This window comes from Urocitellus parryii, chromosome 3 (genome assembly GCF_045843805.1).
Source record: "Urocitellus parryii isolate mUroPar1 chromosome 3, mUroPar1.hap1, whole genome shotgun sequence".
NCBI classification, from domain to species: domain Eukaryota; kingdom Metazoa; phylum Chordata; class Mammalia; order Rodentia; family Sciuridae; genus Urocitellus; species Urocitellus parryii.
The window spans coordinates 133,904,312-133,931,645 of NC_135533.1; the positions used below are offsets into that span (position 1 = coordinate 133,904,312).

Below are 27,334 nucleotides of genomic sequence, written 5' to 3' on the forward strand. Positions count from 1 at the left end.
GATGCCAGCTCCTCACTCCATCTCCCCCAGGTCCTGCTAACCCAGTTCTGCCATGTCCACTGTCGTAGGTGCCCATACAGCCGGAGCCACACGCTCTGTCCCGGGCACTGTGCTGCCTGTCAGTGGTGCAGTGTTCTCCAGCGCCACCTGGCAGCACTTCTCTGTGCTTCATTCGTTTCTGTGGCTGGACCACGTGCCATCGAGTGGCTGCACCACACCTTGTTAATGCAGGACACTGTGGCCGCCTCCGCCTTTGGGATGCTGTATGCAGGCATCTGTGTGAGGGCAGGTCTTTGGCACACACCTAGACTGGGCTTGCTGCTCGTGTGGTGATTAACTCTAGGTATTTGACTTCCTGAGGGGCCCACGCTCTTCTCCACAGTGGCTGCACCATTTTACATTCTGAGCAGCCACACACAAGGGTTCCAGTTTCCCCGTGTCCTCACCCAAGCCCGGTCTCTTTGTACACAGAGATGAACTCCAGTGAGCACGGCGTGGGGACAGAGCTAACAGTCACCCAGGACCCCCATGGGGATGGCTCTTGTTAAAAAGCTCCCCAGCACCCAGGGTTGAGGTCCATCCCCTGCACCTTTTGTCTTTCTGCCTCCGAAAAGGCTGGCTAACTCATACCCTAAAAATAAACCGGCGTCTAAAGACAGAATATTAAAAATGACATTGTCACCTTGACAGAGTGGCTAATAACGCCACAGTGGACAGGAGTCCATCAATCATGGGCTGCTGTTTCCGTCTGGGGAGCTGGGAAGAGACCTAGATGGAGGCCTCAGCCCCACTTCCCTTCGATGCCCCCCAACTGCACACGTGGCGTCCAGCAGCCAGGATTCAATTTGCAAGGTCAACCATGCAAAAACGCAGGACTAATAGAATTGTCACCTCTGTGTCACGGCCATTTACAACACACTCTTGCCAAGTCTGAACATGAAAGCAATTATGTGATACATACTTTGGCAAGAACCAGAGGTCCCCATCCAAGGGGGAGTGAGATGCGGCTGAGGCAGGTAATTTAAAAAAAAAAAAAAAAAGAAAGAAAGAAAGAAAGAAAGGAAGGAAGAAAAGTCACAAAGATACATTCATTATGAAAAATTTCAAAATTTCCCCTCCTCTGGAAATCACATAGGAACTTAGGAGTCAGAATCGTTTGAAAGCCCCATTGTCTTAAGAGTATAAATAGCACCTTTTAAAAACCCACAATTTCAATCAGGCTGGAATAATAGGAAGAACCATTCATGGAACGCTGTCTTTTAAAATTTCATGACACGTGAATTGATCCTCACTCCAGATCTAATTAGAGGCTCTAGGCATATGGGAGTCTGCGATGGTGTCAAAGCCACGTGGAAACCACACTCACGATTGATCTTTTTCACCCGGGTATGATTTTTTTTTTAAATCAATCCAGACACTTGGGAACCACCCAAGGAAAGGCGCATGAACAGGAAGCACCCAAAGGGGATCCTCTCCCTCTTCCCAGAGCTCTCTCCAAAGGCCACATGCCAGGAAGGGGAGGCAGGAGCCTGGCCCCACTGGAGCTGCCGACCTGCACCCCTGCATGAGGCTCCTGCAGCCTGGTGGCCCCGGGAGTCCACCTTCCAGCCTGGTGGCCCCGGGAGTCCACCTTCCCCACGGTGGGTTCCTCCACGTGAGCATCCAGAAGCCAGGCAGATCTGCACACGTTAAGGCGAGAATGTCCCCAAGGCCCATGTGGCAAAGGGTGCTCCCCAGTGTGGCAGCACTGGAAGGGGGGGCCTTTAAGAGCTGGTGGCCTGGGGAGGTCCTTAGATCCCCAGGTGTGCCATTGAAGGGCATAGTGGTCCCCTGGCCCCTTCCCTTCCCATCTCTTCTGCACCCCTCTGCTCTGCCCTGGGATTCCTTCATGATGCATGGCCTCACTACAGGCCCCCAAAACAGTAGGGCCAACTGCTCATGGGCTGGAACCTCCAAAGCTGTGATCAAATCAACCCTTCCTCTCTATAAGCTGCTGACCTCAGGAGCTTTTGTTACCATCACAGAAACCTGCCCGACACCTGCTCTGCCCCTACGTCACTGGGCATCGCCTCTGCCATACCCCATGAGAAAACCACTCATCAGCCACCACAGAGGTGCCACACACCCCCATGGGAAGGACCACCTCTGCCATTCTCCTGGCCTGCCAACCCCCGGGTGCCTCTCTTGGCAGAGGACGTGGAGCTCCAAGGGCCACCATCTCACTGATGATTCACCCAGAGGCTCCCACAGGAGGCTGGCCTCCCTCTGCACCAGCGGGCCTCCAGCCGGACAAGCCAGTATCATTCGCCTTCATTATGCAGGGACACCTAGGACCAGGCACACAGACTTCTCCAGAACCCTATCTGGGCTCCTTCAGGCAGGAGCCAGGCCGGCCATCAATCCTCTGCCCTCCTAAAGCCGGGCCTTCTCGGACCCACTCCTGAGGCCTCCACAGCTGACAGCCAGCGCAGTGCTCCTTCCTGACCTGGGGTTCAGCCACTTCACGATGCCAGGGTAACCATGTCCCTGACCCCGGCACCCCAGGTCTCCTGTGCAGCCTCCCACTCTCAGCCCACCTGCCCATCCTCCAGGGAAGAGGTGGGCTCATGACCCAGGTACTGCCATCAGAACCTCCCATTCCCCAGATGGCACAGGTGGATCAGAGATGGGCATGTGACCTTGAGCAGACCAAGAAGACTCTTGACCTAAGAATGAAAGACCGAAGGCTGCACAGAAGTGGAGACAGGAGATGGTGACATGAGGATAGCTGACATCCCGTGCGTACCTGTTACAGGCCAGCACAAATGACAGGCACCGCCTCAACCCCGCCACCTAATAACAGTCTTAATACCTGCACTACAGATGGAGGAAACAAGGCTCAGAGAGGGCGAGTAACCTGCCTGTGGTCACACAGGGGTGCAGCCACCATTCAGGTGTAGGCACTTGGTTCCAGTAAATGGGGCTGCCCAAGTCAGGAAACTGTGGGAGGCCCAGCTATGTCTGAATTCCAGATATGCAATATTTGGGACACACTGACATTTAAAAAGCTATTTAGGCTGTGTGCGTGGTGGCTCTCGCCTGTAATCCCAGCAACTCGGGGGGCTGAGGTGGGAGGATCACAAGTTCAAAGCCAGCCTCAGCAACTTATCAAGGCCCTAAGTAACTTAACGAGAGCCCAGTTGGTGCTGGGGTTTCTGTTACTTGTCGCCAACAAAATCCACAGTCGTAACTGAAAAGAGGAGTGGACGCCCGTGCCCTGACCGCAGCCAGCAGGCAGAGGAGAGCCCAGGGCTGCAGGGAAGCCGGCCCACACCATGTGGGGCCCACAATGGCCACCCTCTTTGACACTCCCGAAATCACCCGCTGTGCTACTTGAGCCAGTGAGACAAGAGAAGGGACAGACAGAGGGACCAGAGGGGACGGAGCCTGGAAGCCTCTCCAGAGCACAGTGAGCCACCCACATCTCCTAGAGGTCATCTGATGGAGTACTGGACCACTGCTCACCTCTGCAGTTGCCAGAGGGCCATGCAACAGGGGAAGGTGTGACCACGGAGCCAGCGTGGCCAGGAGCGTGGACACCTCCTTCACAGGCCTTTACTACTGCCCTTGACAGGGACAAGATGGCTGGAGGCTGTTAGAAATGGTGTGTGCGGACACCCAGGGCAGCTGTGGCTAGCAGAGGATGGGGCACAGCTCCTCAAAGCCTCCTGATGGCTCTGCTGCGTCCAGGGCTCTGTGCTGGGCCACCCTGCTCTGCGCGCAGGTGCTGGGGTGACAGGGAGAGAGGAGGGGAGGGCGGCAGCTGTGCCTGAAGCTGTTGCCAGACAGAGGCCAGGGGAGGCCAGGCGGAGGCACTGCCCTGGGCCCCACACAGTGAGCACCCAGCCAGCCAGGGCACTGCTGGGCCCAAGTCCCAGTGGCCTCCTGGAGCCCTCAGAACACGACCCACGCCACCTGGAGCCGCTCCCCACTCACGTGCCCTGCAGTCCCCACGGGGCCCCTGCCGTCCTCTAGATGAGGTGGTCCCCTCGCAGGCCTCTGCCTGGCTGGTGGCCCTCCAGTCTTCACATGGTGGCATCACACTCTCAGACAGTAGCTGTGGTGTCCCCAGGAGAGGCACGCTGGCTGTACCTCCACAGCCGCGGCCTCCGCGACCCTGGCCGCTGTGGGACCCCACACTCAGGTGGGCACATGAGTTAGGACAGAGCTAGTCCCTGGTCCTGCAGGGCCCCCAAGAAAAACCACCCGATGGGGACACAGAAAGTTGTTTCTCAACTAGAAGGGTCAGGCCAGCATCCTGTAGCCCTGGCAGCTGCGACTGGAGGAGCTTCCCCACTCACCTGCCATGGTCAGTGGGCTTCCGTCCTCGCCCCAAGCACAGGCGGGGTGCAGGGTGCCCACGGCCCATCCTGCTGGGGCCAGTGTGTGCGCAACCTTGGCCTCAGGGTGTGTGTGCACAGACACTAGTCACACGTCTACACCCGTGCGCTGCTCACTTGGGTGCATGCACACTCACACCCCCCCCCCCAGCCTAGTGTGGCGGAAGCCGACCTGCGAGCTCCCACCTGGCTGTTGAGCCTTGGGCACAATCAGGCCTCACCTCAGCCCTCCAGCCCCCAGTCACGGGCCCCAGAGGGGAAAGTGCCCTGCCCGTGGGGAGGGGGCTGGAGATGGACATAGAGGCCCTTCCCCCATGGGAGGGGCTGTGGCTGTCACCAGTCACCATGCCTGCCCTTCCTTGCCACAGACGGTCGCAGGAGGGCCCGGCACTGTCTGGACAGACGCCTTCCACACTCCCACGCAGCTGAGCACACTGTGTAATGGCCATGGCCGGAGGACATGAGCAGAGTGGACAAGTCTCCTCCTCCACGCCCCTGTCCCAGTGTGGACGAGACCTTCACACAGAGGACAGTGCAGCCACCAGACGGAAGGGTGACTGCCCCTGGCCTGGCCCCCCAGCTCACAAGGCCCTGGAGGAGCATCTGAAGACCTGAGGGAGGGTCCCTTCTGTCCCCCTGCAGCCCGTGACAGAGGCAGATGCACCAGGCCCAAGAAGAGTGGATTTCAGGTCACCTGCAGGTGAGGCAGACAGGAAGCCCACGGGGACCCAACTCCAGCGCTCGGTGCAGTGAGGAGGAAGGGGGCAGGCACCCCAGCTCCTGCCCTATGAGAGCACCTGCCCAGGCAGGAGGGAGCTGGGCAGGAGAGGAGGGCGCCCATTTGGACCAGGCCAGCTGCCAGAGCTCCCGCCCACCTGGGACACAGCCCCGGGCAGGCCACGTGGAGCCCAGTCTCCTGAAGCTGCTCCAGCAGGGCCTGGGGGGGAGGGTGGGGCAGCCTGTCCAGCAACTGGGGGTCCTCTAGAGTCATGGCCAAGGCAGCTCCACACCTGTGACCAGTGGCTGTGGTTCCAGCCCATCTGCCACTCTCTAATGAAGCTGTCCAGCGGGGCTCAGTCAGCCTGGGCCTCCTACAGGAAACAAAGGGCACACTAATTGGGCCTCTTCGGGCGCCATGGACGCAGCAGGCGTCCCTAAGCACCTGGGGGGAGAACAGGGCCTCGTGGATGGTGGCCCCAGCCCAGGCAGGGGCAGCAGGGCCTGAGCTCAGCCTCCCCAGGTGGCTCCACCTTCCCAGGGGCCGCTCCTTGCTCCTCAGCAGCAGGTGATTAGCAGGGGGCAGCCCCGGAGATGCCCATCCTCACCCCAGACCCTGGGGCGTGACATGGTTTGCAGGATGTGTTGGGGCCTCGTTGGCTCCTCAGCTAGTGGGAAATGGGGACGGTACCCTAGGTCACTCCCAGGGCAGTCACAGGGGTCCTGTGGCCGGCCTGGTGCTGGGCCACTGCACAAGGACAGCTCCAGGGCCACAGCAGCTGCAGGTGGAGGGAGAGCCACCGCCCGGCAGTGGTGACCTCTGACTCCCAGAACCACAGCAAGCGGGGGAAGTGGGTCACAATGGCCATGAGAAGCTGACACCGAGGATGGCGTTCCTGTCTGAGCACCCCATCCCCCCCGCAATTGCGACCGAGAGCACGAGCTGGCCCCTGAGGCTGCACACACGAGAGAGTGGTGTCCCAGAGAGCCATCACCTTGCTGCTGAAAGGATCCAGGAGACAGGCCTTCTGCTCTGACCAGCCCCCGCAGCTTCTGCCTTCCTGCCATTGTAGACACAGGGAGGGAGATGGCCACCCAGTGACCAAGTGACCAAGACAGTGTGCACTGCGGACGGGGGTGACAGGACAGGACCTGGAGCTGCAGGGTACTGGCCTCACACTAACAGCAGTGCCTGTAGCCAGCTGGCCACTAGTCCATGGCTAAAGACCAGGGTCTTAAAGGGCTGCCAGAGTTTGGGATGAGTAGCTCCAAGGCACAGTGGCAGCAGCACCTGACAGCAGAGCTTGCCTGGTGCACAGAGACCCAGCCATGTCCCCAGAGAGGACATGGGGCCCCTGACAGCAGAGCACAGAGACCCGGCCACGTTCTTAGAAAGGACATGGGGGCCCCAACAGCAGAGCCCAGCCTAGTGCACACCGTTATTTATTGCATGAACCCTCCAGTGCTCCCCTGTGTTCTCATGACCCAGAAGAACAGGACTCGAGGAGGCATTTCCTGCGCTCAGCTCCGCTGACCGCAGGGCCCACACCAGGGCTCCTGACGTCCGTGGGCATGCTGACCTCAGAGGCACAAGCCACCCACCCAGCTGCCAAGACCTGACAAGTGCCGGTGACACGACTTCAACAGTAATGTCCTGAGGGCTCTCAGGTGGAGCAAGTGCAAGAAGGCCTTTCTCAGAGGCCCAGGCAGCCCTGCTGGGCCAGGACCACGGTGACCACACTGCCTGCTGTGCAGCCTGGAGGACTCGCCAGGGCACCAAAGGTGACGGGGTGCACAGGCAGCACCAAATGGTCCCCATCAGAGCCCTAACCAACACAGAATCACCCTAACCACTCAAAGTCCACAGTCCGGGGCAGGAGGTGCTGTTTGGCCGGAGTGTGACGCGGTGCGTGAGTCCTGGCCTGGGGTCCCAACGGCCGGCTGTGGAAAGACAGTGACAAGCCAGGCAGGTGTCCCTGGTAGGACTAGTGCCCCATGGTGGAGGTGCCCTGAGGAAAGCGGAAGGACCAGGCGTCGGGGCTTCGGGAAGGGACTGTTTGCACCTTCACAGAGGGGAACAGGACATGGGCTCGCAGGCTGGGCCATGCCACTCCTCGGGTGGGCGCTGCCACCTGGGCCCAGCAAGCACCGCAAGGCCTACTCGCAGGGTGAGCAAGGCCATGTGCAGACAGCGCTCGGGGACAGGCCACAGTGGGCCAACCTGCCTTCCAGTCCGAAGGTCAGCTCCGTCCTTGCGCATGAGACTCGGTGCCCACCAGACTGAACTCGGAAGCAGAAACGATGCCCCAGGCCCGGGAGTGCTTGGCCACACGCCCCCCGCAGCCGTGGGTGTGCGAGCAGTTTGCTGACCGTGAGTGGCTGCCCAGCGGCTCAGAAGCCCTGCAGCTCGGGGATGTTCTGGTACAGGTCCAGGGTCTCGGGGTTGGAGAAAGCCCCGCGGTGCTCCACGGCCTTGCCCGCCAGGATCTGCTTCACAGCCACCTCCACCTTCTTGCCGTTGAGCGTGTACTACATGGGGGACAGGAGACAGAGCACAGAGGTGAAGCTTGGGCAGGGATAGTGAGCGGGGCTGCCCGGGACTCAGAAGCCACCCTCACGGGCTTCCTGAGCCTCCCGGGCTGCCCCCACCAGCGTCCAGAGATGCCATGAGGCCCAGACTGACTTTCCTAATGCCCGTCACACGATCGGCACGAAATGTCACACCCCGGCTGGTCCTGGAGTGGGCACACAGGTGCCACTGGGCCCTTTCTCAGAGCACAGGGTGGGAATCCACGGCTCGTCCCCGACTCCCAACAGGCACCTGAGCAGGAAGTTTTTAATGAAGACGTGACCTTGCCACCCCGTCTGGGGGCCTGTGGCAAATCCCTTCGCCTGAGCTGGCTTCCTCCACTGTGAAGTGAGGGTGACTGTGCCTGCCCCAGGGACCATGAGCAGGGGACACAGGAGACACGAGATGCTTCAGAGGGCCTGGCTACGGTATTCCATTATGGCTGACTCTTACTTCATTCCACGCCCTCGTCATCCACTACACTACACTACAAGGCCCGCCCTCGACCTCAGGGGCACTGCCCTCCAGGGCTGGACCTGCCGGCCTCCCCAAGAGCCACCCAGCCAGGGAGGCTGTGGCCTCTTCTCATGACCGGGTTCTTCCCGAGTGGACAGGGCTCCCTCTGGGATCGGCAGCGGGGATCCACCGGGAACCCGCAGGCTGGGCTGCGTGTGCCCGTGGGCAGGACCGCCACAGCCCCAGGCCCCAGGCCCCATGGCGCCCAAGTTCTACACCAGTTTTTACCCAAGGTTCAGTTAATATTCATGCACTGAAAAGACTCAGCTGATGTGTGACCAGTTAAGGATCTAAGTGCCAGCTTTCCAGGGGCTGCCCGTCACTCCAGCATGTGCCATGGGCCCCTCATGGTGCCACCTCCCCGGGGCTGTGCCACACTTCATGTGGGGCTCATGCGCTGGCAACAGCCTCCTCTGGTGGCCAGAAAGAGCCGAGAGCCCTCCTGGCAGCAGGCCAGCACCCAGGTGACCAGGGAGAGGCCCCTGGAATGGGACACTGGTGGCTACCTGGGGCCCTGCAGCAGGACTCCACGCCCAGGCCCCTCGTCAGGACCAGAGTCTCAAGGCCTTTCTTTAGAGTCAGTGGCCAGCCAAAGACTGGGTTCCCCTCCATCAGACAGGGCCTGCCTCGGAGCTTCCTCGTCAGTAAGGGGACCAAGAAGATAAGCTTGTCCCAGCCACCAGTGTCCCTCCCTCCCTGCCTCCCTCCCTGCCTGCCCTGATCGCTCATTCACACACTGGCTCAGTCACTAACTCGCTCACTCACACACACTGGTTCACACACACACACACTCTCAGTCACTCACACACTCACTCACTCAGATTCAGGCTCTCTCTCGCTCACCAGCGCAGGCCGAGCAGGGAGAAGCCCTGGCCCCCAGCCCCCCAGGCCCTGCAGACAGCGGTGGGTGACGGTGACGCGGCAACTCAGAGGGGTCAGGCACGTTGTTGGGATGGGAGGGAGCCAGGGAGGCTGAGTGGGCCCCAGGCCACCTCTCTGCTCTTGGAGCCCAGCCATGAGGTAGAGGGGGCAGGTGGCTGACTGGCCCCAGTGACAGTGAGAGCCAAGCCACCAGGATGACATTCAGGCCCTGAGGCCCCTGCACTGCCAAGCCAGCACTGTCACAGCCCAGCTCAGGGGTGCAGACCAGGCTGGGGGACGCCCATCAGTGGCCCCAAGGCAGGCCTAAGGGAACAGGTAAGCCAGGGCCTAGAGGAGTGCCAGCCAGGACCCGTCCCACGGGGCTCGCAGCTGTCCCTTCTGTCACAAGCCCTCCCCTCACACCACAGCCCAGACATGGGGAGGGTCCAGCTCATCTCTCCCGAGCACTCCCAGGGCCCTCAGTTGTTATGGTGGGAGCAGCACTGCTCCAGGGGACAGAAGGATCACTGTCCAGCAGACATGGCCCTCACCTGGGCAAGGCTGGGGAGCCCGGGGCTCCCCATGCAGGGGCCCTCCCTCCTCCAGCAAGGCCCAGAACTCGACAGCCGGGAACTCAGCTGGCCTCTCCTGAAAGTGGCTCCAGCTCCTGGTGACTGTCCCCCCGCCCAAGGACACTGGGGAGCCCCGCCCTGAGCCCTGGTCAGTCCAGACCATGGCACCTGAGTCAGCCTCACAGTGACCTCGTGCTCCATCAAGCAGAGGCAGCTGGTGTGGGCAGCGAGGGGCCAGGACAGCAGGGGACAGAGGCCGGAGGAGGGAGGATGACGAGCCAGGGCTCGGGCGCAGTTTGGGAAGGACCTGGTGAGAAGACGTGGCTCTTCAACAAGCCCAGGGGACAGAACCGGCTGGCTGAAGGGGCACTGAGACCTCACGGGGGCAGCAGGACCACGACCCCAGGCGTCTGTCTTCCCGCAAGGGGCCGGTGTCTCCACAGACTGTCAGCAAGTCCTCAACCAGGGAGAGGACAGAAGCTCCCAGCAGCGGGTTCTCCACACAGCCACCATGACGAGGCACGAGGACACCAGGAAGGGAGCCGAGCACCGCAGACATGGACGTGGGTCCAGGGGAAGAGGGCAGCCACTGCCCCAGTGGGAAGAGGAGGAGCAGCGCGCGCCCCTCCTGCACAGGTGGCACAAGGACACCAGAGCATCTCTTTAAGGTAGAGACAGTGACTCAGGCTACTGAGGGGTCCCCAAGTCAGCGTGTGGCAGAGGCCCTGATGTCCCCAAAGCTGTTTCCAGGTGAGCCCGCATCCCACCACAGCCCCCAACACTCGCCAAAACACAGCCCACTGCCCCCAAGGCCACCGCCCCCAAGGCCACCACCCCTCTGAACGAGCAGCACTTCTGTAGTTCATCCCGCGGCCACCATCTTGGGGACTCTGTGCGCACAGGTGCCCTGGGGATTGACCCAGAGACAACGCTCAGCAATGCAGGAGGTCGCTGTGACCCTCTGAGGGACCTGTCTCCTCCCCTAATCCGAGCAGGGTAGGTGGGTGCAGCTGAGGACCTGCCTCTGCGCAGGGCGGGCGCCCAGAGCCCCCGCAGAGCTGGGCCCAGGTCCTCACCATAGCCTGGTGGCCTCACCCTGGCACACCCGTGTCACCGGGCGGTTCAAAGCCGTCCTGGAGGGGAGGGGAGGGGAGGATGGCACTGCTGGCCCCGGGACCCCGACACAGGCACCAGCTCCAGTGCTGGCAAGGGACCAGGTTTCCAGGACGAGGCTGGGCACGTACCGGGATGCCCTGGGTCTCCAGGATGAGGCTGGGCACGTGTCGTGCTGACAAGCCCAGGCGGATGGCCTCACGGACCCGCTTCACCAGCTCGGGCCGGAAGGCGTGCCCCGGAGCCATCTTCAGGAAGAGGATCACCCTCTCCTCGCCATCCCTGTTGTACTGGGGGACGCACAAGCTGTCCCCCACCTCCTCGAAGGCTTCCACTGTGGAGACAGAAGGCCCTTCTGTAGGCTGGGGACACCCATCAACTGGGCGGAAGGCGGGGAGGGTGCCCGGCCACCAACCTGGCAGGGAAGCCCACATCCTGTCCTCAGCCCACCTGGGAAAGTGCCCTGGGGATGTTCATAACCAAGTGGGAGGACAGCCACTGCTGGGAGCCAGTGCTCAGCCACGCCTGGACTGGGCAGGGCCTCCAGGAGCCCATGTGGGCCGGGCTTGCCAGTGACAACTACAACTGGGCAGGTCCCTGCGGTGGCTCTATGGGGGAGGCCAGGCGTCTCCACCCTGGTCGTACAGACTGGGAGCTGGCCTGAGCACCAGAGGCAAACCCCACCCAAGAAGGCTGATTTCAGGGCCAGGGTGGGGCTCGAGTCCCTGGGTCAGGCAGCTCAGCGTGCCCCAGAGGACTCCACTGGGCGGTCATGAGACTCGAAGGTCTGCACTGACTGCACCTGGTGTCTGCAAGGTGCTGTGTGGCCTTCAGCACTCACACAGCCTCTCTGTGCTTCTGTTCCCTCACCCTTTAAGCCTAAACACCGTCAGCTGGCGGTGAGGAGGGAACGTGACAGGGAAGGGGCCAAGCGACCTACAGCCCTTCTGAGGTCTAGGTCTCAGTTTGGGCCACAGGAAAGAAGCTGTGCTTAAATGTCCATCCTCACCCTGGTCAAGCCACAAGGAAGCTGACCAGAAATTGATCCACGGGTACTGCCTAGGACCCGGGCCTGGGGGAAGGGAGGGCGGGGCGTACCGATGTTGTAGATCTCCGAGCTGCCGAAGCGCACTCCGTTGGGGTTGAGCGTGCCGTCGCTGGAGAGAGGCAGGGCATGAGAGGAGCCGTGGCCAGCAAGTCCAGCCCCACCCAGGCACCAGCGGGCCAGTCGGCAAGGGCCTCACCTCCCATAGCCAGCCCTCCGTGCTCCACGGCCCCCCTGGACATCGAGGGGCCCCTGACCACAGACTTCAGCCCTCACCACCCTTCTCACCTGCAGTGTCCTCCCTACCGGGGACAAGGCCACACACAGCCCCCCTCCAGTGATAGACACTGGTCAGTCCTTGCCCTGGGCCTCTCACCCCACGAATCCCCCACAACCCAAACCCACCAGGTCGGGAACCAGGGTCAGCCCAGTACAGGGAGGACACAAGATGGGGGACGTCCACCCACGTGACAGCAAGACAAGGGCTGGGACCCTTCCCCAGAGGGGTCTTGGGTCAGAGACAGCACATACCCAGGCTCAGGGTGGGAAGCACAAAGCACCCAGGGCCGGGGAAGGGGTGGGGGAGGGCCCCAGCAGGGCTGTGGAGCACCCCACTCAAGCAGGCAGGGTGCCGGGAGGGGCCACCCCTCCCAGGGAAGAGCCTCCTTCCCGGATCCCCCAGCAGGGTCCTCCCAGGGAGGGAAGCCCACCGGAGCCTCACCTGCGGCCAAGCATGACGATGCCCCCGGTCCTGGGGTTGATTCTGCAGTAGTCACCATGCGCCCAGATACCTGAGAAGAGGCAGAGCCACTGATCACTCAGGGAATGCAATTAAGGTGGCCTGCCCGGGGCAGATGGGATGCCAGATGGGATGCCAGCCAGCGGACACCACGAGGCCCAAACAGGTGCCACATGAGGCTGGGGTTAAGAGGGAACCCAGGGAACCAGAAGCTCCTGCCCCAGGAGCAGTCCCATGGCAGGATGGCCACCCACCCAGCTCTGACACGGGGACCTGGGGAGACAGCACCTGGGGACACCAGCAAGGCCACAGGACAAGGAGAGTGAGCCCACACTCAGCGTGCAGGCAACTCGGGTAGCTGGGCACATGGAGGGCTGAGTGTAGGGGAAGGCTGGCCTTGGGGAGGGCAGTGGGGACCAGGCGAGGGCCAGGGCTAGGCTGGGATGACAGCCGTGTGGCCAGGGGAGCCTCCTGCACCAGCCCGGAGAGGAACTCCAGCAAACCTGTCCCCTGGGCTTCATCCTCCTGCAAAGCCCAGGAGCCACGCCCGGGAAGGGAAGCTTCCCAGAGTGGCCGACGGAGGGCTCCGCCCCCCACTTCCCACTTGACTCAGGGCTGACCTACGGCCCTGAGGACCGTCCTCATGAGCCCGCTGGCTCCTGTGGTGTCAGCACAGCGCCCTCAACAAGCCCCGCAGGGTCTTTGGTGGGGACTCGCCCGATGCCTGTCTGCAGGGAGCCGGGTCCCCACACCCAGGGCCCTGCAAGGAGGGAGCGGCTCACGGGGGCCATCGGCCTCCCAGGCCGAAGATTCGCACCGGGGCGTCAAATATGGGCTTCTAGAAGGTGCGACAGAGAAGAGCAGCACCTCAGCTGCAGCAGACCCAGGGGCAGTCCCACCTGCCCCATCACGTGTGCATGGCACCAGTCTCCCTGAATCCAGGGGACATTCCTGCCTTCTCTGGGCTGCTTGGTGCCTGGGCCTGATGACCAAGGCTCTGGAAATGTGGAGGAAAAGGAAGGTGCAGGTGCGCCCAGGAGACCTTCTTTTATGAAAATGACACCAGGAAGCTCGTTGGCCTCCTGCAAAGCCAAGCTGAGCGGAGAGTCCACGGGAGGCCACCGGCCTTGGTGGCCACGCAGGGAGCAGCTGCTGGCACAGGCCCCAGAGCACATTTCCCTCCACAGTGCCCGGCCAGACCTTCGGGACCCAAGCTGCAACTCCAGCCCTACGTCTCCTGGAGGTCTGTAGGTGACACTGGAGGCCTCCCGGGGTCTGTCCCTGCCGAGGCCTAAGTCCTTCTTAAGTTTACCTCTGACTTATTTTTAAGTGTTTATTATGATTTTTAAATATAAGCTAGGGGCTGGGGCTGGGGCTCGGCGGTAGAGCGCTCGCCTAGTACATGCGAGGTCCTGGATTCGACCCTCAGCACCACATATAGAAATAAATGAATAAGATAAAGGTATTATTGTGCCCAACTACACCTAAAAAATATTTTAAAATAAGCCATAAGGAGAACAAGAACGGCCCATGAACCCACTCCTGTGCCCCTCACTCACTGCCCTGGGTCACTCGCCCTCAGTCACATAGAAATTCTTTTTCAGAATTCACACCAAAGGGACACCTGCCCTCTGTCCTAACCCTCGGATTTCCCCGGCCATCCCCTGGTCGTCCTTCCCCCGCACATGGCCCTCCTGCATCTGCCCTGACAGGACAGGGTGAGGCCTCTGAGCCTGTGCAGGAGGGAGGCTCTCTGTGCAGCTCCCTGTGCTGCAGGAGACCGTCCACTCTGACCATGGCCAGCAGCCCCAGGTCCCATTCTGGTCACTCCACATTTATTTGTATCTCTCACCTGTCCCCAGGTGAGAGATACAAATAAATGTATCTTCTGTGACGTCAGGCATCAAGATGGCATTAATCAAAGGGACCAGAAACCCCACCCAGGGTAAGAGGAGGACCCAGGGCAGGGCTTCCAGCTCTGAGTTTCCAAGATAAAAATGGACGAATGACACAAAGAATTTGTCTTCCCCAAGAAGGAGTATCAGAGTCAAAAGAGAGCTTTCTTCCTGAACTTAGTCCAGAAAGACATTCATCACACAAATCCCCGCATCTGACAAAAATTATAGAACAAAGCTGGTCTCCAAGGAGCAGCCCTGCAGAGGACGAGGGGGCATCCTTTCCTGGACAGATCTCGGATCTCCGAGCGGAGTTTCCAACCCCGTGACCTCCCCGTGACCAGGAGCCGTGGGAAGGGAAGAGCATGTCCCCGCTGTTGAGTCTGCAGCACCAGGCGGGCAGCAGGAGAGGCTGTGCCTCATGGGTGCGCTGCACCCTGCATGGGAGGAGCATCCCCCCCAAGCTGGCGCCCAAGGCCAACACGCAAGGACGCAGCCACTCCTGCTTAGTTGCCGGCCACGTTCTGACTCGCTCACATGGAGTGTGCAGAATCATGTGAGCCGGACGCAGGCAGCATCCAGCGGAGCAACTGTGGCAGGGGCCTGCTGAATTCTGCCTTCTGCAGCGGCCACTCACAGAGAGGGAGGTGGGACCCCCGGGAGAAGAGACTCCCCTGGCCAGGGCAAGAGGCCAGTGACGCCTCCCTGCGCAAAGCCCTCTCCCTCTGCCTCCAAAGGGCTGGGCGGTGGCGCCAGGGCAAGAGGAGGAAGGAGAACCCAGCCCAGGGGTCCCCACCCTCCCAAGGCCACCTGCAGGCAAACCAGGGGCTTGGCCAGCGCTGGCACCGGGCTGGGTGCAGGGGCAGGTGGGGCTCGGCTGCGCCCAGGGGAGCCTCCCTTGACACAGGGGAGACAGAACACATCCAGGAACAGCAGCCTGCGTGGACAGCCGCCCCAGCTTCGGGCTGGGCATGGTGCAGGCATAGACCCACCTGGGAACCTGGAGAAGTAGGCCTTGCGGTACTTGCTCCCGTTCTCGTCGTTCCAGAAGTGCGTGGGCTGGCAGGGCAGGGGTTTGGTGCACACCAGCTCTCCGCTCTCCCCCCAGACGGCCTTCCCTGGCAAAGGTAGCGGGAGGTCAGGCCCCGCTCTGCGGCCCTCCTCCCCCAGCTCCTCCAACCCCGCTCACTCCACGCCTGCGGGGCTCCCAGGAGGCCAACTCGGGTCCACCCCAGCCCCGGCCCTCTCTGCTCCCCTCGAGAGCAGGCTTCACCGTTCCCTGGTCACGCAGCAGCACCATCACGGCGCAGCCCACAGCACACACAGGGCTCACGCACGCTGGGCTGCAGGAACGGACCTTGCTGCCTGGCAGGGCCACGGGGATGCCTCAGCCTGCTCTGCTCTGCCGCCTGCGAGAGAGCCCCAGCGCCCTGGCCCTGGCCCCACGCCCTGGCCCTGCGCTCTGGCCCTGGCCCCACGCTCTGGCCCTGGCCCCACGCCCTGGTCCCCACGCCCTGTCCATACCTGGTCCCCTACGTGTGCTCAGCTCAGCCCTCCCCAGGACAGGCCTGCCTCTGCTCCCAGCCTTGATGCCCTCACGGGTCACGGCTGGGGCACTCCTGCATGTCATGTCACCTGCTGGCGTTTGCAGGTGTTTCTCGGGGGGGGGGGGGGCTTCGAGGTCACAGGCACATAGGTGTCTTGTGCCCACCATCACTGGTGGCTTCCAAAGCACGGCCCTGCTCCCGCTGCCCAGATTTCTCCCACCCCTGGGCAGCCAGATTCCGAGCTGGTCATAACGCAGGCTGCAGAGGAGCACCCTGGGGCACAGGCAGCCAGCTGACCAGCCGTCCACCCTGCACCTTCCGCTGTCTGCACTCCCCCTCTGCAGGAGGCCCCTGGCTCTTCCACCTTCCCAGCTCACACCACCCCACAATGTCCCCCAGACAGAAGCCGACAGGCATTCTCTGTGGGTGTGGAAGGTCCCTGCCAGGGCACCTCCCTCCTGACCAGGCCCAAGAGAAACTTCAGACAGAAAGGGACAACCTGTATGAGAAGTCACTCTGGGACCAGGTGGGAAGGGATTTTCTCCAGAAAGACGAAGGGTGGTAGGGTCCTGGTGTGGCCACTGCCCCTGCCAATCTTTCCCTGAGCCTCACAGAAACAGGGCTGGTGTAGCCTTCCCATCCACTCAGATAAGGAAAGACAACGCAGCAGTGGCCCAGAGAATTTAAGTCCATGAACTTATTCAGAGTACACGCCAGGCCCTGGTTGGTGCTGGGGACACTAACAGGCTCTGCTGTTTATAAGCAGTCGTCACTAGACCACAAAGCAAAGGCCAGTTCCACACAAGACCTGCAGGAAGAGACCAGCAGAGGCCACCTGGTCCCCTCTGGGCCCTCACTAAGGCCAGGACATCAGCTGTCCCAGAGCTGACCCCACACAGCTCACATTTGTGCTCGACCCCACACCTGCTTCTCCAGGGTTGGGACAAGGAACCACAGGGGTGCAAAGCCAGGCCAGGGACGGAGGACACTGCTCTGTGTGGACAGCGGCCATTTGAGGGAACTACCCCCAAGTGAAGGGCATGTCCCTCCCCACACCTGTCCTTCCCACACATGTCTCCCCACACCTGTCCCCTCCCCACACCTGTCCCCACACACCTGTCCCTCCCCACACCTGTCCCCCTACACCTGTCCCCTCCCCACACCTGTCCCTTCTCACACCTGTCCCCCCCACACCTTCCCCCCCACACCTGTCCCTCCTCACACCTGTCCCCCCCACACCTTCCCCCTACACACCTGTCCCTCCCACACCTGTCCCCCCACACCTGTCCCCCCCACACCTGTCCCCTCCCCACACCTGTCCCCCCACACCTGTCCCTCCCACACCTGTCCCTCCCTACACCTGTCCCCTCCCCACACCTGTCCCTCCTCACACCTGTCCCTCCTCACACCTGTCCCTTCCCCACACCTGTCCCTTCCCCACACCTGTCCCCTCCCCACACCTGTCCCTCCCCACACCTGTCCCCCCCACACCTGTCCCTCCCCACACCTGTCCCCCCCACACCTAGAGCAGCCGGTGCGCCTCACCTTCCTCATTCCACGCCTCCACGGCCATGGCCAGGTTCCGGGCCTGCACCTCACCCTTGTGCACAGGGATGGACACGTTCTGGCCCATGAAGCAGGAGATGATGTCAGTGCCACCTGCAGGTGAGGACAGGGGGACTGAGACCAGACGCACAAAGACCCCATTTCTCTGTGTCCCTGAGAACGAAGGACAGCTTCCTGCAGAGGACACTGAATAGATGCCCTCCATGTCACCCTGGAGTTCAAAACTTGGTGTCAGAAGACGGAAGTCTCTCCATCATCCCCTGTGCCGCAGCCACCTGGGCAGAGTGGCCGTGCGTGGCTGTCACTGGGGCCAGAGACCTCCTGGCTGCCAGGATGCCAGGGCACTGCCTCAGGCCAGAGAGCATGGCTTCCAGGAGGAGCTCGGGACAGAGACCAGGGGACGCGGGGCCGGGAGCAGCACAAGGCCCAAGCCCAGAAGGGTCCCCTCACTGCAGCCCCAGTGCCACAGCAGGCTGTGCCCGGGCACACAAGCAACACATGCAGGCTCACACGCACACCACAGAGTGCTCAGTCAGGCCAGGATGGCCAGGACCCCCAGGATGTCACTCAGTGAGACAGAGGAGAGCGGGAGGAGCCAGGAGGTGGCGAGGTGCCTGCTGCACCCGAGCTGTGTTGAGTCTGTGCCATACTTAACCCTGCGGAGCCTGCGTCATGCCTGCTGCACACCTGGGAAAGTGTGCGTAATTAGGACAGTTTTTCCGTGATCGACTCTGTGTCTGTGGGCGGAGGGGGAGATGGCCGCCACATAAAATGACTCGGTATCTCCAAGACTCCGAGGGTCTGCCTCGGCCTCCCTCTGTGGGTCTGTGTTCCTCCCGGGCAGAGAACCAGACTGACGCCTGCTCCGGGTCTCTGGCACCTCCGTCACTCTCTGGCACATCCCACAAAATGCAGGGGTCCTGGTCGCATCTGCCACCACCAAGGTCCCACCAGGTTCCAGGCTTCATAGGGACATGAGCACCTTCACCAGACGCAAGGTCTGCCTGTGCCCCCTCAGAGGACGGACAAGCAGGATAGCGGGGAGAAAAGAGGTGGGGTTCTGACGACATGGCCACTGGGGAGACCATCAGAGACGAAGCCACGAGGGGACTGCCCTGCACCCGAGCATCTGTATCAGCGGGGCCAGGGGAGCCAGGCTCCGTCCGGGAAGCGGGGGCCACCTGGGGCACACATCCAGGAGAACTCGGCAACGAGCCACCAGGGGGAACCCAAAACTTCATGGGGAGCGTAGAGGAAACAGGCACAGAGGGTCTGGGCAAGGCCAGGGCCTGTACTAGGCCCTCACTGAAGGCCAGAGCCCTGACCCCTGGGTCCCCTTGAGGGGCAGAATCAGGGCAGTGCAGCCTGCAAGGACCCCTGGAGACCACAGCACGATCCCCATGGAGGCCCGGGGCTCCTGACACCCTTCCACCTACTCAAAGTAAAATGGCACCTTTTAAATATGGGTCCTAAGGACGTATTTTTTAAAACCACAAGGAAAAAAATCAGAATTGCAAATGTGTAAAAGAATATGAGCTAGGAGCCCTGGCACATGCCCCCCCACGCAGGGAAGGACCCATTTCCAGAAGGGGGAACGCTATGGGGACTCCACACCCAGCTGCCCTGGGGACTCTGAATTTTGTAGTGGACACAAAGTATTCTCCAAAGAGCAGCTTTGTGTTAAAAAGAAGGTTGCAATCCACACACAGGGTGCCCCCGCACACACACACACAGGGCACCCCCATGCACACATAAGGAACAGCCTCACCCAGGGGTCCCTCTTAATCTATTTTGACCAATAATCAGTCCTTTTCCACTCAACATGTCGTGACCCCTCTCAACAACAATCAGCGGGATCCTATCCAAATAACCACCTCCATACTGTCACTTCTAGGGGCTACATAAATTGAGGTCATAAATCGTTCAGGTAAATCCTTTCCAGAGGCGTATAAAGGCAACCTATGTTTCTTATCAGTGTCAACAATGTCACAATAACCGTCCTTAAGTACAATTGATCTTCATTTTCAGATCCTGTATGTGCAAAGCACCTACTTGCTAAAATCTATCTTTAACCCCAAAGTCAGACTCTTGACCTTTGGGTCACTCCCAGACATGTGCAGAGCAACCGGAAATGTAAGTGGCCCCACGCATGCTGGGCAGGTGCTCGAGGCGGCTTGGCCTTCCTGCCTCAACCTTCCTCAGATGGAAGCTAGGGCGAGGCTCCCAGCTCAGAGACCTGCTCCTGGGGAGCCAGGGAAGTCCCTCCACCTGCTACACCTCACCCTCATCATACACACAGACAACCAGGCTGAGCTATTCGGGGGCTCCGATCACAACTGATGTGAGACGTGCGTGCACTCCACCAGGAACAGGGGTTCAGCACCTCAATAAGGAGTGCGTGAGGCCCAGCCCTCCTGCCAAGTGGGATCAGTCCAAAGACGTGGGCTGGTGCAGTCAGCAGGTGACCCAGCAGGCCAGCCTGGTTGTCAGGGGCAGAGTCACTGTCCCTGCCACCCCATTCCCTGGCTGCATGCCACATCTCCACCCACCACTGAGCCTGGGGTGGAGCCGTACCTGAGATGGAGCCCAGCAGGACACTGCTCTTGATGCACCTGTAGACATACTCGTAGCTCTGGGCCTTCAGCGGGGAGCCCGTGGACAGAATCGTGTGCAGCGTCTGCAGACTGTGGGTTTCCACTGGAGGACAGCCACCAAGAGATTAGAGCCAAGCCCAGCACTGGGAGCCCACAGGCGCACACATAGTGGCAGGTCCCCTCTCCTGGACAGCTGTGGGGGCAGTCCAGGGCGAGGCACACTCACCCGGCTTCAGGTCCTTCTCCTCCAGCACAGACAGCCACTTGGCACCCGTCCCAAGGATGGTGATGCTAGGGGCACGGGAGGGAAAGGAGACATCAGGGGCTCTCCAGGGTCCTGTGCATCCCACACATGTCCCCACACCAACGCTCTCTGCGCTGGTGACTCATTCCTACAAGTCCACAAGACCAACAGGCGAGGGCCTCCTCTGGATTGCCAACGTCCCACCCTCACCTGGGAGAGTCCCCGCACTGGGCTCCCTCCAGGCTTGAGGGACGCATCTCCACCTTGACCTCATGGTGCGGGGACTGGCTCCCTCTGTGCACAGCTCAGCGTGGTGGGTCTGGCTCAGCCGCAGGAAGGTGCAGGGCTTAGTCGAGCCCTTTAGCCTGACTCTGCCCTCACTCTGAGGAAGCAGACAGAGCCGCAGATAGCCTTGCTTGGTAAAGCAGGAGCCAAAAGCCCCCAGCCCGGCCTCGCCTGCAGTGAGCTGTGTTGGTGTACATCTGAGACCATGCTGCTCTCCTCCATGCCCTGAGCCCCACGGCATCCAGCACTCTGTTGAAGACTTGCCACTGGGGGCTCAGGTCATACTCCACCCCACCTGGAGCGTGGACACTTCGGCTCCTGGAGCTCGGCAGCCTCCTGTTTTTACTGCCAGAGATACTGTCATTAGGCAAGTGATAAGAACGTGTCACCACTCATTCCTCAGCCCAGACCGGTGGCGCTGAGCCTTGAGACCGTTTCTAATGCTGGGTGGGGGCTGCTCAGGTCCTCCCCACGCTCTTGACCCCGGGGGCCCTGGTGACTCCGATACTTCCTCCTGCAGTGCCTTGCATGTTGGGGGTCCTGTGTCCCATCAAGGGAAGAGAAGTTAACAGGGCCACAGAGAGGGCCACACCATCCAGACACCATAAACACCTTTGTACCAAAGTTATAATGTTCAGGGAAGATGCCAAGAGAACATGGCCACAGCCCTCAGGGACACCCTGGGTTTGCTCCCTGGCACTGCACCAAAACAGATGGCCAAAAAGGTCCCATGTGGGTCAGGCACCGTGGCGCCCACCTGTAATCCCAGCAGCTCCGGAGGCTGAGGCAGGAGGATTGCGAGCTCAAAGCCAGCCTCAGCAACTCTATGAGGCCCTGAGCAACTCAGGAGACCCTGTCCTGAATAACAATCAAAAACGGCTGGGGCGGACTGCGTGGCTGGGCACCTTGGGTTCAGTCCCAGGTACCAAAATCAAAACCCACAGCTTCTCCAGGAGCCGCCGAGCTCACTCCTGGCCCTGAGAGGTGCCTCTCACCCTGCCGGGGAGTGTGGACCCAGCAGTGGACCAGCCCAGCATGCCCTCTTGCTGCTCCTGGACCTCCCAGCACTGGGCATGGATGTCCAGGGTAGCAGTGCACTCCAGAGATAGCAGCCTGCAAGGGGACATGTGGCTGCAGCTGCGTATATTCCAAAGCACCTTCCGAGGACAACAGCGCTGTCCCACGGCTGAGCAGGACATCAGGTACCTACCCTATCCTGTCCACAAGGTCCCACAGCACGTTGGGCGTCGGGACCATGGGGGAGCCATCGTACAAGACCACAGATGCCCCAGTGGCCAGAGCGGACACCATCCAGTTCCACATCATCCAGCCGATCTGCAACACAAGCATCAGCTTCAGACAGGCGCCGCCAGCTCCCCACCAGCCCGAAAGCACTGCCCGGCCCAGAGCCCAGGATGGGCTGCAGTTGCCCGCCTCAGACGCACCAGCCTCAGCCACAGGCTGAGCGCAGAGGCAGCTGCACGTAAGTGGAGACGTGGCAGAGGAGATCTGTGAGCCCTCACTGGGGTGAGACTGAACGAGCCCAGCACCCGCCAACACAGGACAGCCACAGGACACATGCACTCCACTGCTCTCAGTCAAACCCCAGGACGCTCAGCGCCCACCTCGCAAGCACTCAGAGTCAGCCCCATGTGGCCACGGAGAAGAGGCCCAATGGGTGGGGGACACGCGGCAAGACACTGTGAGGTGGAAAACAAGCACGGCACAGTGGCACAGCCTTGAGCAGACAGGGCGGACACGCACATGCACCCACACAGACACAGACACAGACACGTATACATGTGTACACGCATACAACTGCAATATAATGTGTGCATGCACACATGTACACATGCCCACAGATACACACATGTGCAACTGTGTGGACATGTGCATGCACATGAGAACATATACACACGTATGCGTGTGCACATGGACATGCATATGCATGCACACATGAGCACACATGCACACATGAGCACACATGCACACGCACATGCTCATATGCACACACAAGCACACATGACCACACATGCACACACACATGCACACACATGAGGACACATGCACACATGCACGAACACATGCACAGGCCTGCCCGGGGAAGCAGTACCAGGATGGCAGGCACAGTCCCCAGGCCCTGGAGAACAGCCCCCTCCACTGTGTCCTTCTGATGTGGCTTAAAATCCTCACCATATGTGAGGGGATTGGATTTTTTTTTAATTTCAATTCTTTTTTTAATTTAAAAAAGAATTTTAAACTCCAAAAATGTGCCCACAGGCCCGCCCACCAGGCTCCCACCCACAGAGCCTCGGGGCCATCTGGAGCACAGACAGGACGACAGAGCAGGGACGCTCAGCAGGGGCCTGGGCCTGGAGGGCAGGAGAGTGCAGCTGCTCGCCCACGTGGGCGAGGACAAGGGGTCGTGCCCCACCTGGGAGGACTCAGCACAAGTCGTGGGGGCCCTGGCGTCCCCCAGCACCTGGGGTCACTCTGTGGTGGGGACGGGAGGCAGGAGGAAGCTCCTGAGTGGCTCCCCATGTGGGTGGTGTGAGGCCCGGGTCGGACGGGCAGGTACCACAGGACCCAGCAAGCCGTGGCCAGGCCTGAGACTGGGACCCTCCTGCTGGCCACCTCAGCCACTCTGGCCTCCACCTGAGGACGGCCCTCTGCGACGTGAGTGGCCTTCACTGGCAGAGCCGCCACTTAGCCAGTCTGCTTAGACAGGTGTCCACCCACTGGCTGAGGCTCTCCCAGGGAGGACTCGGCCCTGATGAGGAGGCAGAGGCTGGAGGCCCAGCAGCCCAGCCCTTCGGGTACAGCACTGTCCAGCAAGGCCATTAAAGTGAGGTCCATGAGTGACAGAGAACGGGCCTGGCCAGGGCTGGGGATGCTTATAACCACACCTGAGGCTGCTGTTGAATCCAACTTGGCAGAATGGGGTGGCCAGCCTGGGGCAGGATGTTTCCAGAAAGCACGACACCCTGGAGGTGGCCCCAACAGGGCTCTTCCCGTGCTGCTCTCCTCAGCCCAGAACCCGCCTCCGTGGGAGGCAGCAGGGACTCATTCCTAGAGCTGCAAGGGACCCGCCTGAGGGTGCCAGACCAGGACACGGCAGAACATGGGCCTGGAGCCCGGGGTGCCAAGGCCTACGCGCCATGTGCTGGGCACAGGGAGGAAACAATCTTGCTGCTAAAAGATCCCTGAGTCTTTTGGCCCAAGCCCCTCATTCACAGCCGGGCACAGAAACCCAGGTACCCTGCCTATGGTGATCCCCGGGCGTGTCCTGGTCCTGTTCCTGTGTCTGCAAGGGGTCCAGATGGCCTGTCACAGAGGGAACAGCCTGGGCAGGGCAGGCACCTACCTCCAGTACCCGCTTCCTAAAAACGCAGCACAGTTGTGCCATCCAGGAAACACCGCTGGATTATTCCGGAACCTCTTGATACTGGCATTCTTGGAAAAGGCCAACCCCAAGTTCTCCTTCGGGATTGGACACATTTGTGCCCAGCGAGGACAGCAAGCCCTCCACACCTGCACGCAGGGCCACCGCACACCCATGTGCACGCCTGGTGGCAGGGCCATGTCTGCCTGCCATCCCACAGCACAGCCCAGCACCCAGGGGGACCTCAGGCGGACGTGAGGGGCTCACCGTGGTGTAGTAGAGCAGGACGTCACTGCAGCGCATGTCCCCATGCAGAATGTGCTCCTTCAGGTGCTGGATGAGCGTGCCCTGCGGAGGGAGGATGCCCAGGTGAGCGGCAGCCCCACACCTAGGAAGGAGCTGGAGCGTCTCCACCTGGCTTTGATGAGCCACCTCCAGGGTCACTCTGCCACCTGCCACCTGAGCAGTGCTCATGCCTGACGGGAAACCCTGATGCACCCCAGCTGCCCGCGAGCTCTTGGTGCCAGCTCCATCAGAGGCACCGTGGGGACCTGGAACATCAGGACAGGAGCGAACCTCACTGAGAGGGACAAAGTGACAGTACAGACAGTACACGCCTGTTCATGGTACCAGCCGCCATGCCCTCCACAGACTGCCTCGGGGAGAAAGGAAGCTTCCTATCACTGAGCATGAGCCACACAGCAGAGAGGGCCTGTCCCGGAGGAGAACCTGAGGACAGGTGGGGACCCTGCCCTCAATGCCCCTGCAGGGGGAGCTCGTACAAAGGTGGGTCACCATCCTTCAGAGCATGCAGGAGCGCTGGACCCACATGTTAGGAACCAGCCTTTGCCACCAGCCAAAGCCCAGAGTGGTCAAGAGGCCAAGGGTCAAGCCTCGCCCAGCAGGGCTCTGATTCCAGGGCCCCGGCCTGGACGCCTGCAGAGCCCACCGCTTCCCTCCCTCTTCCGCTCAGTGTGGGACGGCGGCTGTGAGACCCCGTCACCCACCTTCCTGCGCTTGTCCCTCACCTCAGCACCTCAGAAGGCAGAAGCAAGCGGCTTTCCTCTCAGAATTTCTCTGTGAGTCGTGGAGAGTACGCTGGGGGTTAGGGCTATCTGAAGCCTCCCCTAAGGACAGGAAGTGTAGGCAGAGGAGTTTGGTGGTCTCGAGCAATTGGGGACAGTGCTGGGACACTGGCCTCAAGCGCTCCACCACTGAGCCACATCCCACCCTGAGCAACTGCCTGTACTTTTTTTTTTGGGGGGGGGGGTACCAGGATTGAACTCTGAGGCACTCGACCTCTGAGCTACATCCCCAGCCCTATTTTGTATTTTATTTAGAGACAGGGTCTCACTGAGTTGCTTAGGACCTGGGAGGAGCGGCCCTAGGGAGGAGGGTCTTGGGAATGAGCAGCCCTGGAAAGGAGCGGCCCTAGGGGAGGAGTGGCCCTGGGGAGGACAGGCCCTGAGGAGGATGATCCTGGGGAGGAGTAGCCCTGGGGAGGAGGGTCCTAGGGAGGAGCAGCCCTGGGGAGGAGGATCTTGGGGAGGAGCAGCCCTGAGGAAGGAGCAGTTCTGGGGGAGAACAGGCCCTGGGGAGGAGCTGCCCTGGGTAGGAATGGCCCTGGGGAGGAGGGTCCTGGGGAGGAGTGACCCTGGGGAGGAGCAGCCCTGGGGAGGAATGGCGCTGGGGAGGACAGACCCTGGGGATGACAGGCTCTGGTGGAGGAGCTGCCCTGGGGAGGAGCGGCCCTGGGGAGGAGCTGCCCTGGGGAGGAGTGGCCCTGGGGAGGAGGGTCCTGGGGAGAAGTGGCCCTGGGGGGGACAGGCCCTGGTGGAGGAGCAGCCCTGAGGAGGACAGACCCTAGGGATGACAGGCCCTGGTGGAGGAGCGGCCCTGGGGAGGAGCGGCCCTGGGGAGGCCCCAGTCAGGAGGAAGCATCTCGCAGCCCAGGAGCCAGCAGGACTGTGTGGAGGGATTGTTAGGAAAGCACCAGACTCATCCTGGAGTCACCTCTGAAGTGACCAATTAAATGACAACGAGAGGACAGAATGGCACTGCGTATCCCCCAGAGAAGATGCTTAGAAAGGGACACAGTGTCGGGGCCCTAGAGCCCCGCCCAGAGCCACATCCCCTGGATCTGACACAAGGAAACGTCACACAGGCCCAGAGATCCAAGCCACACCAGGTCCTGGATTTCAAACGTCAAGGTCAGGAAAGACCAGGGACGGCAAGGAGCTGCTCCAGATGAAGGGCCCTGGGGAGACTGGACAGCGCGACCCAGTGCTGTGGGGGCTGCAAGCTGGAGGGCAGCCAGCGGCCACTCTGGTGTTCAGGAGCTGACCCTGGACCACAGCACTGAGAGCACCCGCTCCTAGGAGACGAGATGGAGGTCAAGGAAGAGTTCCTCGCGGCTCCAGCCTACCTCGAATGGATCAGCAAAAAACGAGACAGAAACGCATAGGTACCCAGAGAGAAATGAAGCAAGGGAGGCTATAAGAAATGCCACAGCCAGACACAATGACACCCGCCTGCAATCCCAGCAGCTGGGGAGGCTGAAGCAGGAGGATCATGAGTTCAAAGCAGCCTCAGCAAAAGTGAGGCCCTGAGCAGCTCAGTGAGACCTTGTCTCTAGTAAAATATAAAAAAGGGCTGGGGACGTGGCTCAGTAGTACCAAAAAACAAACAGAAAATGTCACAACTGGATGCTGGAAATGTTAGGAGCCCAGGACCGAGGCCTGGGCCTGGCAAAGGGCAAGGAACTCCTCACTCTACAGCTTTTCTAGAGGTTTTCTACAGGTCCTGTGGGCATTTTTTTAATATTTAATTTTTAGTTATAGGTGGACACAATATCTTTATTTTACCTCTATGTGGTGCTGAGGATGGAACCCAGCACCCCACACACGCTAAACCAGCGCTCTACCTCTGAGCCACAACCCCAGCCCAAGGCATTTTACTTTTAAAATAAGAAAGGACAGCCGGCATGGTGGCCCACACCTCTAATCCCAGTGGCTCAGGAGGCTGAGGCAGGAGGATCACGAGTTCAAAGCCATCCTCAGCAACTTAGCAAGGTACTAAGCAACTCAGTGAGACCCTGTCTCTAAATCAAACACAGAATAGGGCTGGGGACGCGGCTCGTGGTTAAGTGCCCAAGTTTAATGCTCAGCACCAAAAAGAAGAAAGGCTAGGGGCAGCCGATCTATGCCCAGACCATCAGCAGCCATGTATCTCGAGGGTCCTTGAAGGACGCTGGACTTCTGGGAAACTCGATGCGAGAGGCTTGCCTCAGGCTGACCCGCTCCCTCCTCCC

The 27,334-nt window shown here is 60.8% G+C and overlaps 1 protein-coding gene across 3 annotated transcripts in view; it reads right to left on the bottom strand.

Moving 5' to 3' along the window:
- Positions 1-1,056: 1,056 nt before the first annotated feature.
- The window catches only part of Aacs (acetoacetyl-CoA synthetase), a 48,344-nt gene continuing 22,066 nt past the window's right edge, over positions 1,057-27,334 (bottom strand). The window contains exons 9-18 of one of the 3 annotated variants that reach the window (XM_026402938.2): positions 24,292-24,372; positions 21,853-21,977; positions 20,340-20,404; positions 20,094-20,216; positions 17,499-17,612; positions 15,399-15,524; positions 12,494-12,563; positions 11,826-11,884; positions 10,859-11,061; positions 7,392-7,625 (exon numbers count right to left, since the gene is read on the bottom strand). In XM_026402938.2, coding sequence (XP_026258723.2) covers positions 7,488-7,625; positions 10,859-11,061; positions 11,826-11,884; positions 12,494-12,563; positions 15,399-15,524; positions 17,499-17,612; positions 20,094-20,216; positions 20,340-20,404; positions 21,853-21,977; positions 24,292-24,372 — 1,104 coding nt within the window. In that variant the 3' untranslated portion in view covers positions 7,392-7,487. Of the gene's footprint in view, positions 7,626-10,858; positions 11,062-11,825; positions 11,885-12,493; positions 12,564-15,398; positions 15,525-17,498; positions 17,613-20,093; positions 20,217-20,339; positions 20,405-21,852; positions 21,978-24,291; positions 24,373-27,334 lie in introns of all 3 variants that reach the window. The other 2 variants (XM_077796062.1, XM_077796063.1) reach the window with 2 other exon arrangements.